Raw genomic sequence first — 13,413 nt, 5'->3', positions numbered from 1 at the left:
TGTATGCAGTACCCTGTGGGAGACTGCACCAGACTTGACCTCTTGGCAATAGTTAACCCAACCTTTGGTATAAGCATGTACTACACAAGTTGGTAGAGTGACAGCATCCAGGCTCATCTCAAGAGGGGTAAATGTGAGCTGTAGGGTTATTACACAGAGATTCACAGTGACAAGTATCCAAATAAACACTTGCACTCATGGTTTCTTGATTAAACAATTATTAATTCATTTAACAGTCAGTTCAATAAGCCTTCTTTAGAAGGGAACAATATATATGCAACACACATACTTTAAAATACACACTGTTTCTTTAAAATCAGTAAATACCCATTTGGGATGGAACACAGATGCTTTATACACCCTGAGGTGACTTAAATAACTAGGACACTGTGGACATTAAAATATAACTGGTACATTTAAAGCAATAGTGCTGGTAGTGTCTGTATGGCAAAATTGTATGCAGTGCCCTTAGGGTGCACTACAACAACTCTGACTACAGGTAATAGGAAACCCAACCTTTGGTATAAGCTTGTACTACACAGTTTGGTAGCGTGTTGAGCAGCCAGGCTTATCTCAAGAGGGGTCAATGTGAGCTGTATGGGAGTGACAGATATTCACAGTGACCAGTATTCAAATAAACAATTATCAATTTGTCAGTTAGAGTAAGCATTCTTCAGAAGAAAGCAATATAAAGGTAACACTCAAATACACTTCAAAACACATTCAATATACTAAAACCAGTGAAGACCCTTTTGGGAAGGCCCACAGACACAACCTACACCATCAGGTGACTTCAATAGCTAGGGTGCTGGGGACATTAATATCTTACTGTTTGCATGTAGAATACTGTTAGAAGTTAGTAAAAGGAAATGTTATTAGAACAAACAAGAGATCACAAATAGTTTTAAGCAGGCAAAGCCTTTTGGATCCCTTAAGCAGAGTCAAACAGTATAACAGGCTAGGCCAAAATCAATGGGCAAAAGTCTTGTATAGGATGAAGCACCTCTGGTAGGTAAGTAGAAAAGTCTTTGCACAAGGTATTAGAAGTCTTTGAAGAAAAGAAGAATCAAATGTAGTGCCACGAGCTGATTAGACTTGAGTAGTAGAAGATGCAAGCAACTCTACAATGAGAGGCAAGTTCTCTCAGACTTTACAGTACCTTTGTATTGAAGAAAATGTGAAGCAGATGCCTTCTGTTCCTGTGCAGCTCTGCAGAGCTCTCTGCTCCTGGGCCTCAGTCATGGGGACAAGAGGGAGGACTTCAGGGGACTCCTGCACTGCAATAGGACGGTCACCGCTCGCAATCAGCAATCTTTCCAACAAGTGGCACTTTGGTGTTTCAGCTCCGCGACTAGCGCAAATAGCAACACCACGGTTCCTGGCTGTCGACATGGACTTTCCTTTTCTGCAGCGCGGTACCTGGTATCATTTGTGGTGGGAATGTCTGGTCGTCCATTGTAGGCACAACCCCTTCCTTTCTTCCCTTAGATATTCTCTTGGGTACTCCCATGCCTGACTCTGAGCTGCATGCCTTTCCAAGGGTGATTGGGGCAATGTTGAGGGCAGCAAGGCTTGCTCTCATTCAAAAATGGATAAGTTTGTCTACTCCCACCAAGGCCGAGTGGCTTGCCAAGCTTTGGTCCATCTTCACATGAAAAACTGTCATCTATAGCCAACGATGCATTGTCCTCGTTTGTACAAGACTGGTCAGTTCTCCTAAACGAGGAATGTGCCGCTATGAGACTAATTCCAATGTGTTGCTGGATTCCTGCATTTCCCCTTGTGTTCCCCATCGTCTATTTGTTTTCCCGGGTCCTCAGTGGTTGCCCCGACCCCCCACTACGTCAATCATCGTGAACTGGTCTTACTCTGTGCCCTGTTCTGTGCCATTGCTCTACATACCCATGGCCCGGTTAGTTCTGGCAAGGTCATGTGCGGGTGGGAGGGACAGGTGGGGTATATAGTCTCTTGTATTGTTGTACTGGTGTTTCATATTGATGTAGCAAGGGGTTACCTGGCGGTCTTTGTTTACTGAAATGCTTAATAAAAACAAAGTTTAAAAAAATATATATATCAAGTCCTCAAAATCCAGCAAAGTTGCTGGGGGTCTTCAAGGTGGAGGGGATTAAGCACATTTCTGAGAATTCTCCCCAACAGTGTCAAAAGAAGAAGTTGAGGAAATAAAACAATGGTTAACAAATATTCTTAAGGAGGTATGTCCTTTTTGAACCCTCCAATGCAAAGTACATTTACCCTTTCCTGGGGGGAAAGGCAAAGCACAAAGTCAGATGTAAGAAGAGTTTTTCAGGGAGACAGGACAGTCAATGTTAGTTGAGCAAAAGTCTAGGTGAGCTGAAGCACTTCTTACAGGTAGGTAAAAAGTCTTACGCAATATTTTAGATGTTTTTGTATAAAACGAAATCCCTGTTGGGCCACAAGCTGGGAGGCTTGTGAGAGGCAAAGCTGCAAGCAACTCTGGAAAAGCAACCAAGATAAGTCTCAACTGAGAACTAGCAAGGCTACACGACAAGAGGCCAGTCCCCTTAGTTTTCCAGTACCTTTGATTAGAGGAAATGGGTTTCATCTGGCTTCTGTTCCTGTGTAGGTCTGCAGATCCTGTTGTTCCTGAGCTTCAGTCATGGGGACAAGAGGGAAGACGTCTGGGGACTCCTTCATTACGAATTGAAGGTTGGCGGCAGCAATGGGCAAACTTCAGATCAGCGGCACTTTGCGGTTTCAGCTTCTCGCGACTCTCGCAAATAGCACCACAGCGGTTCTCGGATACCACTATGGACTTTCCTTGCATCTGAGATCCAGCACTCTGTTGAGGTGGCTTAGGCTTGGTCAGTCCTGATTCATGGGAGTCCAGAGGATCTTCCTGGAGCTCGGTCCGACTTAAAGACACTCACTCGATTCTGGTGTTCCTCTCCCTGGCAATCGGTTCCTGCAGCAGCAGTGGAAGTGCAGCCAGCTCCAAGAAGATTTCCAGATAAGCTTGTCTTGGGGTCGATTGGCCCCAACAACCCAAGGGGAGAAGTCTTGTGTCCCTTCACCCTGCATCCAAGGGTACTCGACAGGCCTCTGGGTCTCATGAAAGCGGGTGTGCCTAGCCTGTATGCCTGTTGTTGAAGCTCTGCCATGTGCCCGCCAGTACAGACAATTATCTGGTCCAGTGTGCCAAAGGTACTTTGGCGACAAGAAATATACTTCTCTGCCAGTAACAAATCAATTCCTGATCTCTGACCAGAACAAAGACTTTGGTGCATTCATTGGTGTTCGCCTTCTTCTGTGTAGCCTGCCTGTTACCGCCAGAAGGCGGGGTGGCTGGGGGTGGGGGGTCAGTGTCAGCCTGCATGCACAACGCACCCTCACCGGATCTGTACAATCCGGTCTCCCACATGGCCCTCCCCATTTTGGCCTGCCTCCCAAGTCCACAATTCGATCACCAGAAAAGAGCCAGGCGGACGCAGGCCTCAATACACTCCCAATATGTCCGACACATGCCAGTGAAAAACAGTTAAGACGAGGCAATTCCTAGCATTGGGAAAAAGGCACGGGAAAATATTTAATATTCTAGCTAGTTTCAGTTTTAAGAACTTCCTACCCACCTAAAACAGTGATTGTAAAATGCAGCTCCTCAGTTGCTTGGAGGCCGATAAATCTTGGAAAACATGCTTGAGCAAAATACGACCTTTTGGAAAGTGCATTTGCCCAATAGAACCAATCGCTCTGCATTCCCATTCTATAGTAATCAGATGATCAAATATGATAAATGCATGCACAACTTGCCACAATGACCAACACTAAATTAAAAACACATTTTAGCCACTTACTTTGTCCATAATGCCCATTGCTTTTATCTTCGCAGACTCGCTTCCCAACTCATTCAACTGATGTTTTCCCAGTAACATCTCTTGAGGAATCTCATCATCATCACCTGCAGGAATCCATAAATTTTAGATGCATGTGCTAAACAACTGGAAAATGTACGACTATTTGAGCTATTTAAATGAAAAGAAATGCATTGACAAAGAAACTGCAGAAAAACATAGTATTTTATAAAAAACTAATGAAAATGTGGGAACATACATAGCAGCAACATACAGTTTTTAACTGAAAGAGAAATGACATGTTTATTCACATGAAACTATGGCACTGAAAAGTAAATACTTTTTCAGATTATTTTTAATAATCCAGTTCACAGGGGTAGGCCTAGGAAAGGATACTTTCCCACCACCACAGATCAGGCCAGAGTGAGTGAGTTTAAAGTCCTGGCTAGCCTATGGAGCACACATAAGTGGGGACAGAAACATGTATGTTAACCTGCCCCTGCCCTGCCTCCGATCCTTCCAGATACCACTGTATGACTTTCGAAATCCGTTGGGAACACAATCCAATTGGTTCGGGTGAGGAAGGCCCAGAGGTTGCAGGTGCAGAGGTCACGTTCCGTGTCCAGAGTTGATCAATTTGCACAGCAAACCCCTCCAGTCAGAAGGAGAACCAAAATAAAGAAAGATGAAGATTTCTGTGCTGCAGACCACCTCAGGAAAGTGAAGGAGTGTTCCAATGAAGGCCAACATGGTCAGGCGGCAACAGGCCATCGTACAGCAGCAGAGGCAGACCCAGCAAAGCTTTGCATGAAGTGAGACAGTTGAAAAGAATTACTTGCCTCTCTGTAATGTTCTTTCTGATGGATGTTGTTTCTCCCACAGATTCCTCATCTATGAAATCCCTATCCAAGCGCAATTGTTCTCCAGAAACTTTTCTGCTGCCGGGAGGCGCAGCGCGGCTCCGTCCGACGCCTCTACCTGCCATGCGCCAGATAGGACGTTGGGGCCACTAAATATTCCATCAGAAAGAACATTACAGATGGGAAAGTAATTAGTTCTACTAATGAATTCTTTCCTACCACAGATTCCTAATCAATCTGGTGGAGCGAAGAAGCAAGAAAACCAACTAAACAGAAAAGCTCTGGAGGACTGCCATACCAAGACAGGCATCCTGTTCCACAAGGTAATCCCAGCAGTAATGCTTAGCAAACGTGAGCAAACATGCCCACGTTGCCGCATGGCAAATATCCAGGACTGTGACTTGTCTCTTCAAGGTAGAGGTGGCATCCACACCCCCTGGTAGAATGAGCTCTAAAACCCTCAGGCACCATCCTTACCAGAAAGATCTTGGCATTCTGAGATGCAGGGAATGATCCACCTGGACAGGGGTCGTTTGGTCACAGCTCTGCCAGCACAAGCACCAGTGTACCCGACAAAAAGCTGGTCATCCTTCCTAGCCTTCCTAGTGCAAGACACAAACCTTTAGGCCCTGAACCGGGTCCAGACAATGAAATCATTCCTCTGCCGTGGAAGGGAGAAGCAGAAGAAAAAAAAACAAGTATATGGATCTGAGAGAAATGAGAATCCAAGAACACCTCAGGCAGAAAAGATGGTTCCCTCAACGTCACCTTCTCTTTGGAAAAAAACAAATCGGGAGGTAAAACAGACAATACCAGAAACTCACTTATGAATATTGCGGAAGTGATGGCAATGAGGAAAATCACCTAAAGGGCAAGTTACCTAACAGAACATGAATGCAGGTGCTCAAACGGAGTGCCCATAAGAAACCTTAAACCCAAAATCAAATACCATGCCAGAATCAAGCGGGGATGAAACTGGTTACACAAACCCCGCACTAAGAGTATAACAGTTGGGATTGTGAAGAACAAGCCCTATTCCGGGGACCTCTTGAAAATCTGATTAGCGCGGAGGTAACCCTTCGCAGGGCCAATCTGAAGTCCCGCCTAGAACAAAGTAAGCAGAATATCCCACACAAGGGATAGAGGTCAGGATAAAGGATCCAGGAGCAACTCCCAGAACCAGATGGAAAATGTATGCATCCTGCAGGCATAAATGGATTTTGTAACAGGCCACCGAGCTGAAAGGAGCACTCTGTGTATCTCAGCCTCTCAGTAGACAAGCATGAAGGTTCAGGTTGCCGAGGACCGCCCCCTCTGAATGGGAAAGCAAGTCTACTCTCCCTGGAAGGTGCCAGGGAGGGCAGATGGACATATCTAGCAACTCAAGATAACACATTCTCTAGCCCAGTCTGGGGAAATCAGGATCATCTTGGTTCCAAATGGGTGCAATCTCATGAGAACCAGCAGAATTACCTGAATTGGGGGGGAGGGGACACACCCGCCCTCACCTGACTAGGAAATTTTAATGGAGCAGAAAGAACTTGCACTTACTGTTGACACTGGAAGGGAGAGGTCCACTTGAGACTAAAAAGGCAACCCTAACAACCTTCTCTCACCTTCAATACCGACACCTCTTCCTGAACAATTCAACATATTCAAATTCGCCCCATTCAGCGTCAAAGTAGAAGAAATAATCCTAAACCTAAAACCTTCTAGATGCATGGGTGACATTTGCCCCCCCCCCGACCTATGATAAAAGAAACAGCAAAAGAGATTGCTCCATTTATCACCTCTCTAATCAACGCCACCTTCAAATCCAACACAATCCCGGCTAACCTTAAGAACGCCTGGGTTATGCCACTTCTCAAGAAACCTTCCCTTGACCACAAAAATCCTTCGAGCTACAGACCAATCACCACAGTACCCTTCCTTCTGAAGATCATCGATAGAGCAGCCTATCTGCAGATCCAGCAACACCTGGAAAGCAACAACTTGCTAGGGCTACGACAATCCGGATTCTGACTTAGGCATGGAACCGAAACAGCCCCGATAGGATCTAGTAACCCAAATTGAGATCATCAAAGACTCAGGCAACCTCGCCCTCCTTCTCTTACTAGATTTATCAGTGGCATTTGACCTTGTCCACCATAAAACCCTCTGTAACCATCTTTCCTCAGCGGTCCATTTCTCCAATGATGCAATTGCTTGGATACAATCATTTCTGAACAACAAGAGTGTTTGCACCAACGGCTCCTGCTGCTCCATCAACTGTCACTTGTGGGGGCCCACAAGGCTCCTGTGTCTCCCCCACACTAATACATATTCACAAAGCCTCTATCTGACAAACTTGACCACCGGGGCACATCTTACACTAACTACACAGACGACACACAATTTTCATGCACATCACAGGCAACCACAACAACTCAACGACATTTACCATATCATCCAAGCTTGGATGGCACAACACGGTCTCTGCCTCAAAGACAAGACTGAGCTCCTCCTAGTGGGAACCCACGCCAGACTCAAACTCAACAAATTCAACACCTACATCATTGGCGGCAATAATATCACAGTCTCAAAAGACGTCAAAACGTTATGTACATCGACTCCAACGTTTCACTAGGAAGACAAATCAATGCCACATCATCTACCACTGCTTACACATGCAAACTTGTTAACGTTTGCAGACCCTTCCTGACACCTGACAATTATATCACTCTGGCCAGGGCGCTTGTACTAACCAAGCTAGACTACTGCAATGCACTATACCTAGGCACTAGCCAACACAATCTACGCAAAGTGCAGATCTATCAAAACAACGCACTCAGAGCAGAAACTAACTTCCCCAGAAAACGGCATATCTCAGAGATGAGGCATAGTATTCGCTGGCTCTCAATCGACCAAAGAATCAAATTCAGAGCCCTTTCTCTCACATACAAATGCATACATAATCAAGCACCCAAATACCTGTGCGACAAATTGAAACTCAACACATCAGTAAGAAACTAGATCTTCTCACTCCAATTACCTCATCACACCTAGGTTCAAACTGCAAAAAGCAGGGCGTAAACACTACCCAGTCCTCGCAGCTAAAACCTGGAACACCCTACCTCCTAACAGACTAGAACCCTCCTGCCACAGATTCCGGAAAGAGGCCATAACATGGCTCATTCTGAATGAAAACTAACCTCCTCATTGCCTGTCCTTGTACACATTTCTAACTCCCTTGTAATATCTGATCTGCCAACTAGCTATGTTGTGTAAATACATTATGCTTTTGTAAACTGGGAAATACCCCGCTTATAAATTGTTGGAAACTGAAATTAATATGGTTGTAACTGCAAATAATGTATCTCTATCTGTACCTAAGAAATGTGCCCACTTGCCCCAGGGCTTGGCGCGCTATAAACATAAATACAATACACTTGAGGAGTTCCCCAACAGGAGAAGATCTCCTCAAGAACTTCGTGTTGGGTAAGATTTTCATAGAAATGGTCAATCTTCCTGACCTGGGTCAACCCCAGAACTTTTTGCTTTTATACCTCAGGGAGTGGGACATTTTTTCCACACTCCCAGAGTCGTTCACTCTTTTTATGGGTGTCCTTTATTTTTGACTAGGCATCGTGCCTTTTTAAAATTACCCTCTAACAACTTTTTAGCAATAAGTGCCTGTTGTTGCTGGTTAGCCCTAGGGGCTCCCCTTTTAACTTTCTCTGGCTAATCTTGAGAACTACAGATCGCCAAGGATCGAAAGCATCTTTGGATCACTTACATTTTATTTTGTGAAACCAGATGTTAGGGAGAATTCTCATAAATGTGCTAATTCCGTTCACCTTAGAGACCCCCACCAACTTTGCTGGAGTTTGAGGAACTGCTTTTTTTTAACCTGGAAAGAGTGTAAGCCTTTTTCCCCACTCATGTATTTTGATGTTTGTTTATTGATTGCTTTTGTATGGCGTGCCAAACATAGAGGTAACTGGGCGCTACAGAGAACAGGAGAACAAGATTGCTTAAAAACGTAGTTACAAGGCACAATATAAATATTAAACATTACATCACGCTAAATCAGTTGAGGAACATACGTATGTACAGTCAGGTTGATGGGTGTTGATTGATACATGGTTAATCTTGAGGGGTCATTAGAATTTAGCCATGTGAGAATATTCCGTCTAAAGCTGTAGTAGGAATGGTCTGTTCTGATGTTAAGTGGGAGAACATTCCAGTATTGGGCTGCCTTAACTGGGAAGCTGCTGCCGCCTGTTCTTTTTAGTCTAAATTAGGGTATCTGTAGGCAGTAGGAGTTGGCAGTTCTGGTGGGGCGAGTGGCTGTTTTTCTCACTATTCTTGCTGCCAGGTTGGGGGGGCTGCGTTGTTAAGACATTTAAAGGTAAGTGATGCTGTCTTAAGTGAGATTCTGTCACGGATTCTGAGCCATTTGTGTTCTCTTCTATTGTTAGAGATGTGTTCTTTGGAGGGTAAGTTGAGGGCAGTTCTGATGGCATTGTTTGCAATGTTTGAATTTTGTCAATGATTTATTTGGTGGCTCCCGGGTACAGAGCATTGCAATAGTCAAGTTTGGAGAGTATTAGGGCGTTGGCAATAATGATGCAGCTGGCTTGGGTGAGGAAAGCTCTAGTTGCTCTAATGAGCTTGCATGTGTAGGCCGTGGAGGATGCTTGCATGTGTAGGCCATGGAGGATGCTAAGGAGTTAACTTGTTTCTTTAGTGTTAGGGCCAAGTCAAGGTCAAAGCCTGGTGTGTTCACTGTTTTGGCAACTGTGATTATATTAGCATCAATGTTAAATGCCGAGTAGTTGGGGGTTGAGGTTTTTTTTAGGTTGGCAGCAGTTCCGAGGAGCAGGATTTCAGTTTTATCATCATTCAGGCATAGTCCATGTGTGGCCATCCATGCCTGAATGATGAGATATATTTTGTCTACCAAGGCCGTATCAGAGTCGAAATTTTCCGAAGGTGGAATGAGGATCTGAGTGTCGTCTGCGTAATTTGAGTAGGTGACACCCAGTCTGTCCAATTTGTCAAATAGGGGCTTGGTAAAGATATTGTATAGAGTTGGCGAGACGCAAGAACCTAGGGGTACACCGCAAGTTATTTTGATAGGGTCTGCTGATGCCAATGTGGAGAAAACTTTCATTGAGCGTTTGTCCAAAAATGATTGGATCCAGGCTATGGCCTCGTTTGAAAAGTGACCAGCCAATGCCAGGTGTTCGCACAGGACTGTGTGATCCACCAGATCAAAGGCCGCCAACAGATCAAGGTGAAGTAGCATGGCAGTGTTTCCCCCAACATTGAATTTGTCAATCTGTACTTTAAGATCATTTAAGGCTGTTTCTGTGCCGTGCTGCGGTCTGAATCCTGATTGGCGGGTACCTAGGAGTTGGTTGGTTTCAAGATAGTGGTGGATTTGTAGGTATGCTACTCTGTCTATTATCTTGAGAAGGAATGGTACTGTGGTGATGGGTCTGTAGTTAGTGGGAATAGCGGGGTCTAGAGTTTGCTTCTTGAGGAGAGGTAGGACCCATGACTCTCTTAGGTTGCTTGGGATGGGGTTAAAGGAGAAGAATGCATTAATCAGTTTGGTTATGAAGGGGGCTAAGTCCGTTGTGGCATCCTTAATTAGCTGGGCAACTGTCACCCTTACAGTTCGATGGTTTGAGGGATGCGATGATCCTTTCAGTTTCCAGAAAGGATATTTTTTTTTTAATTTGAATGCGTCAAGGCCAGGTAAGTTGTTAGTCATAGGGATGATGATGAGTGGTGTCTCATTGGGAGTTAGGGAATCTTTTTTTAAGGAGATTTTAGTTTGAAGTTTTTAATTTTATTTGTTAGAGCATTTTGGATGCTGGCGCACCATTGTTTGTCTTTGGCAATGCTTTCGGGTGGAGGTACGGGGGATTCCAGCTCCCTTAGGATAGCAAATAATTCCCTGGTATTGGAACTTGCATTGCAGGTTCTTTCATTAAAGAGATTTTTTCTGTGAGTAGGATTTCTTTTTTGTAATTATTTGCAGAGAGTTTGTTTATTTTCTTCAGATGGGGTATGGCGCCATTTGGATTCTAGTTTCCTTTTTTGCATTCTTAATTCTTTTAGGTGTGTGGTGAACCAGGCGTTTAGGCGTGCTTGTTGTTTATTTTTTGGAAGCTTTAGAAGAGCAATGGTGTCTACTGCCATTTTCATGGCATTATTGTAGCTTTCTATCAGGAGTTCGGGATGCTGGTTATTTGAAGTGAGTGATGTGTCTTTTACTCTCGTGTTCTTTGATTATGGAGTTTTAGATAGGCATAGGCATCTTTTATGTGCATTACACAGCACCTTCAGTGCAGTGACACAGGGATGTCTTTTAGACTTCCCAAAGGTTTAAATACCTTCTCTGGGATAAATTGTTTCCCAGAGAATGTAAGGATAAATTGACTTTACTAGTCTTTTTAAATTCCTAGACCCAGCTCACACTATCTTCCTATAGAGTGCTGGAGGGGTTACCTAGTATGCCCTGTGCCTAAAAACTCATGTAGCAGTCAAATGTTACCCTTTTCCTATCGAAATGGCTGGTGGCAGTGGTTTTAGAACGAACTAACATGATTTTTCCAGACCACGAACACCGGTAGCTAAAAATCACGGAAGACATGTTTTTCAAGATAGCGCCTTAAGCCCCTTTGTTTAAACAGGTCCCAGTCTTTTTTATTGCGATTTCTTTTTGGAAAGGTCCTTCTGGTTTGGCTCGCAGAGACAAACTCTAGGTTTGGTGCCTTTGTTCCTTTGGCTTTGGCGGGCTTCAGGACTGAAGACCGCCACTGGCGTCTGAATGTCTGGGGTGGGCAGGAAGTGAGGGAGGTGCCCGAACGCCCTGTGCCTAGTCTCCTAGGAGACCCAAATGCACTCTGTTGTGATTGGCTGGCTGACTGTCCGGCAAGGACAGCCACCCTGCTGGGTCAGTGACAGCTATGCTGGAATGAATTGGAGAGAACTGAATAAAAGTCCTTTGGCTTGGAAGGCAGAGTCGACCACTGGCCGAAGGAACAGAAGAAGAGCTTGAAGAAGACGCCTGCTGCAACTCCTGGACCGTTGGGGGGGCAAGGTGAAGCCCTGCTGCAGTGCCGAAACGCCAAGTTTGCATCGACAGAGAACCCCTGCAAGGAGATTTCACCCTTTGAGTTGGTGGGACCAATCAACTCCAAAGTAAGCCACCTGGACACCCATCTCAGAGCTGGTTCAATTTCTTCAGAGTTGCTGCAAGAAACCGAATAGCCAGGGAGAGGGACAGCAGATTGTATGTGTTACTTTTAAGCTGGCCTAAAACTTTTGGAAGATCCTCCGGACTCCCCCTCAACAGAGTGCAGGACCCACAGAAGGACAGTCCACCTTGACAGCCAGGAACACCGCTGTGTTTATTTGCGGTAGCTGAAATGCGAAACAGCCACTGAAAGTGAAGTTTGCCGGTTGAGGGTTTTGACAGTCCCAGTGCATTGCAGGAGTCCCCCGATGTCCACCTTGTCCCCACGACTGAGGCCCAGGAACAGTGAGCTGTAAAGGAACAGAAGTCATCAGCTGGATCTTTTCTCCTTTACCAAGGTACTGTAAAATGAGTCTAAGAGAACTTCCCTCTTATTGTAGAAGTGCTTGCAACTTCCACAACTCACAAGTCTAATCAGTTTGTGGCCCAACATTTGATTCTTCTTTTCATCAAAGACTCCTAAGAACTTGTGTAAAGACTATTCCATTTATTTACCAGAAGTGCTTTATCCTATCCAAGACTTTTGCCCATTGACTTTGGCTTATCCTATTGAATTGAATGACTCTTCTAGTGAGCTCTAAAAGTATCTCCTCTGCTTAAGAAGATTTGTAGTCTTTTGTGTTCTAATAACCTTTGCCTTTTACCAACTTTTAAAGAGTGTTCTGAATGCCAACAGTAAGATATTAATGTCCCCAATACCCTTGTTACTGATGTCACCTGTGGGTGTAGGTTGTGTGTGGGCCATCCCAAAAGGGTCTTGTCCGATTCAAAAACTCAAAGTGTATAGTAGGAACAAGTTACTTACCTGTAACTGTTGTTCTCCAGCATGGGTCTGGCATGGATTCACATGCTCATGAATAAAGAATACATAGCAGTACACACATGCACAACCACGGGAGGTGGCAAAGGCTCAACATTAAGCATTACATCAAACTCAACATTAAGCATCTTACCTCCTCACCAGGCTCACCTCAGGCGAACAGGTTGCGCAGCACTGCTTGGCCGACCCTGGACTCCTCCCTGGAATCCAGATCGACGCAGTAGAATTTCGTGAAGGTGTGTGTCGACTTCCACGTAGCAGCCCTGCATATGTCCAGCAGGGGCACACCAGAAAGGAACGCTGTGGTAGCTGCGATCGCTCTGGTGGAATGGGCTCTCGGACGGCCAGGCAGCGGTCGGTTTGCCAACCGATGACAGTACATGATACAGCCGGAGAGCCATCTGGAAATGGAAGCCTTCGAGAGAGCCTTCCCCTGATTGACAGGTCCAAAATTCACGTCTTCCGAAAACACTTTGTGCGGTCCACGTAGAACTTCAGCGCTCTAGCCACATCCAGCGAGTGCAAAGTCCTCTCAGCCGGCGACGAAGGCGACGGGAAGAACACAGGCAACACCAAGGGTTCATTGAGATGGAAGTCCGACGGTACCTTGGGCATGAAGGAGGGGTGCGTCCTGAGCACTACCCTCGTGTC

At 45.1% G+C, this 13,413-nt stretch overlaps 1 protein-coding gene across 6 annotated transcripts in view; it reads right to left on the bottom strand.

Annotated features, from left to right (window-relative positions):
• The window catches only part of NIPBL (NIPBL cohesin loading factor), a 2,053,700-nt gene that overhangs the window by 1,250,697 nt on the left and 789,590 nt on the right, over window positions 1-13,413 (bottom strand). For all 6 annotated transcript variants that reach the window (XM_069627143.1, XM_069627142.1, XM_069627145.1 and 3 more), the window contains one exon: window positions 3,834-3,937. In XM_069627143.1, the coding sequence (XP_069483244.1) occupies window positions 3,834-3,937 (104 nt within the window). The remainder of the gene's footprint in view (window positions 1-3,833; window positions 3,938-13,413) is intronic.

Source organism: Ambystoma mexicanum, chromosome 6p (assembly GCF_040938575.1).
Source record: "Ambystoma mexicanum isolate Mex_15411 chromosome 6p, UKY_AmexF1_1, whole genome shotgun sequence".
In the NCBI taxonomy this organism is placed as follows: Eukaryota; Metazoa; Chordata; class Amphibia; order Caudata; family Ambystomatidae; genus Ambystoma; species Ambystoma mexicanum.
The sequence above is the reverse complement of the archived record's forward strand: the minus strand, read 5'-3'. Positions and strand labels throughout refer to the sequence as shown.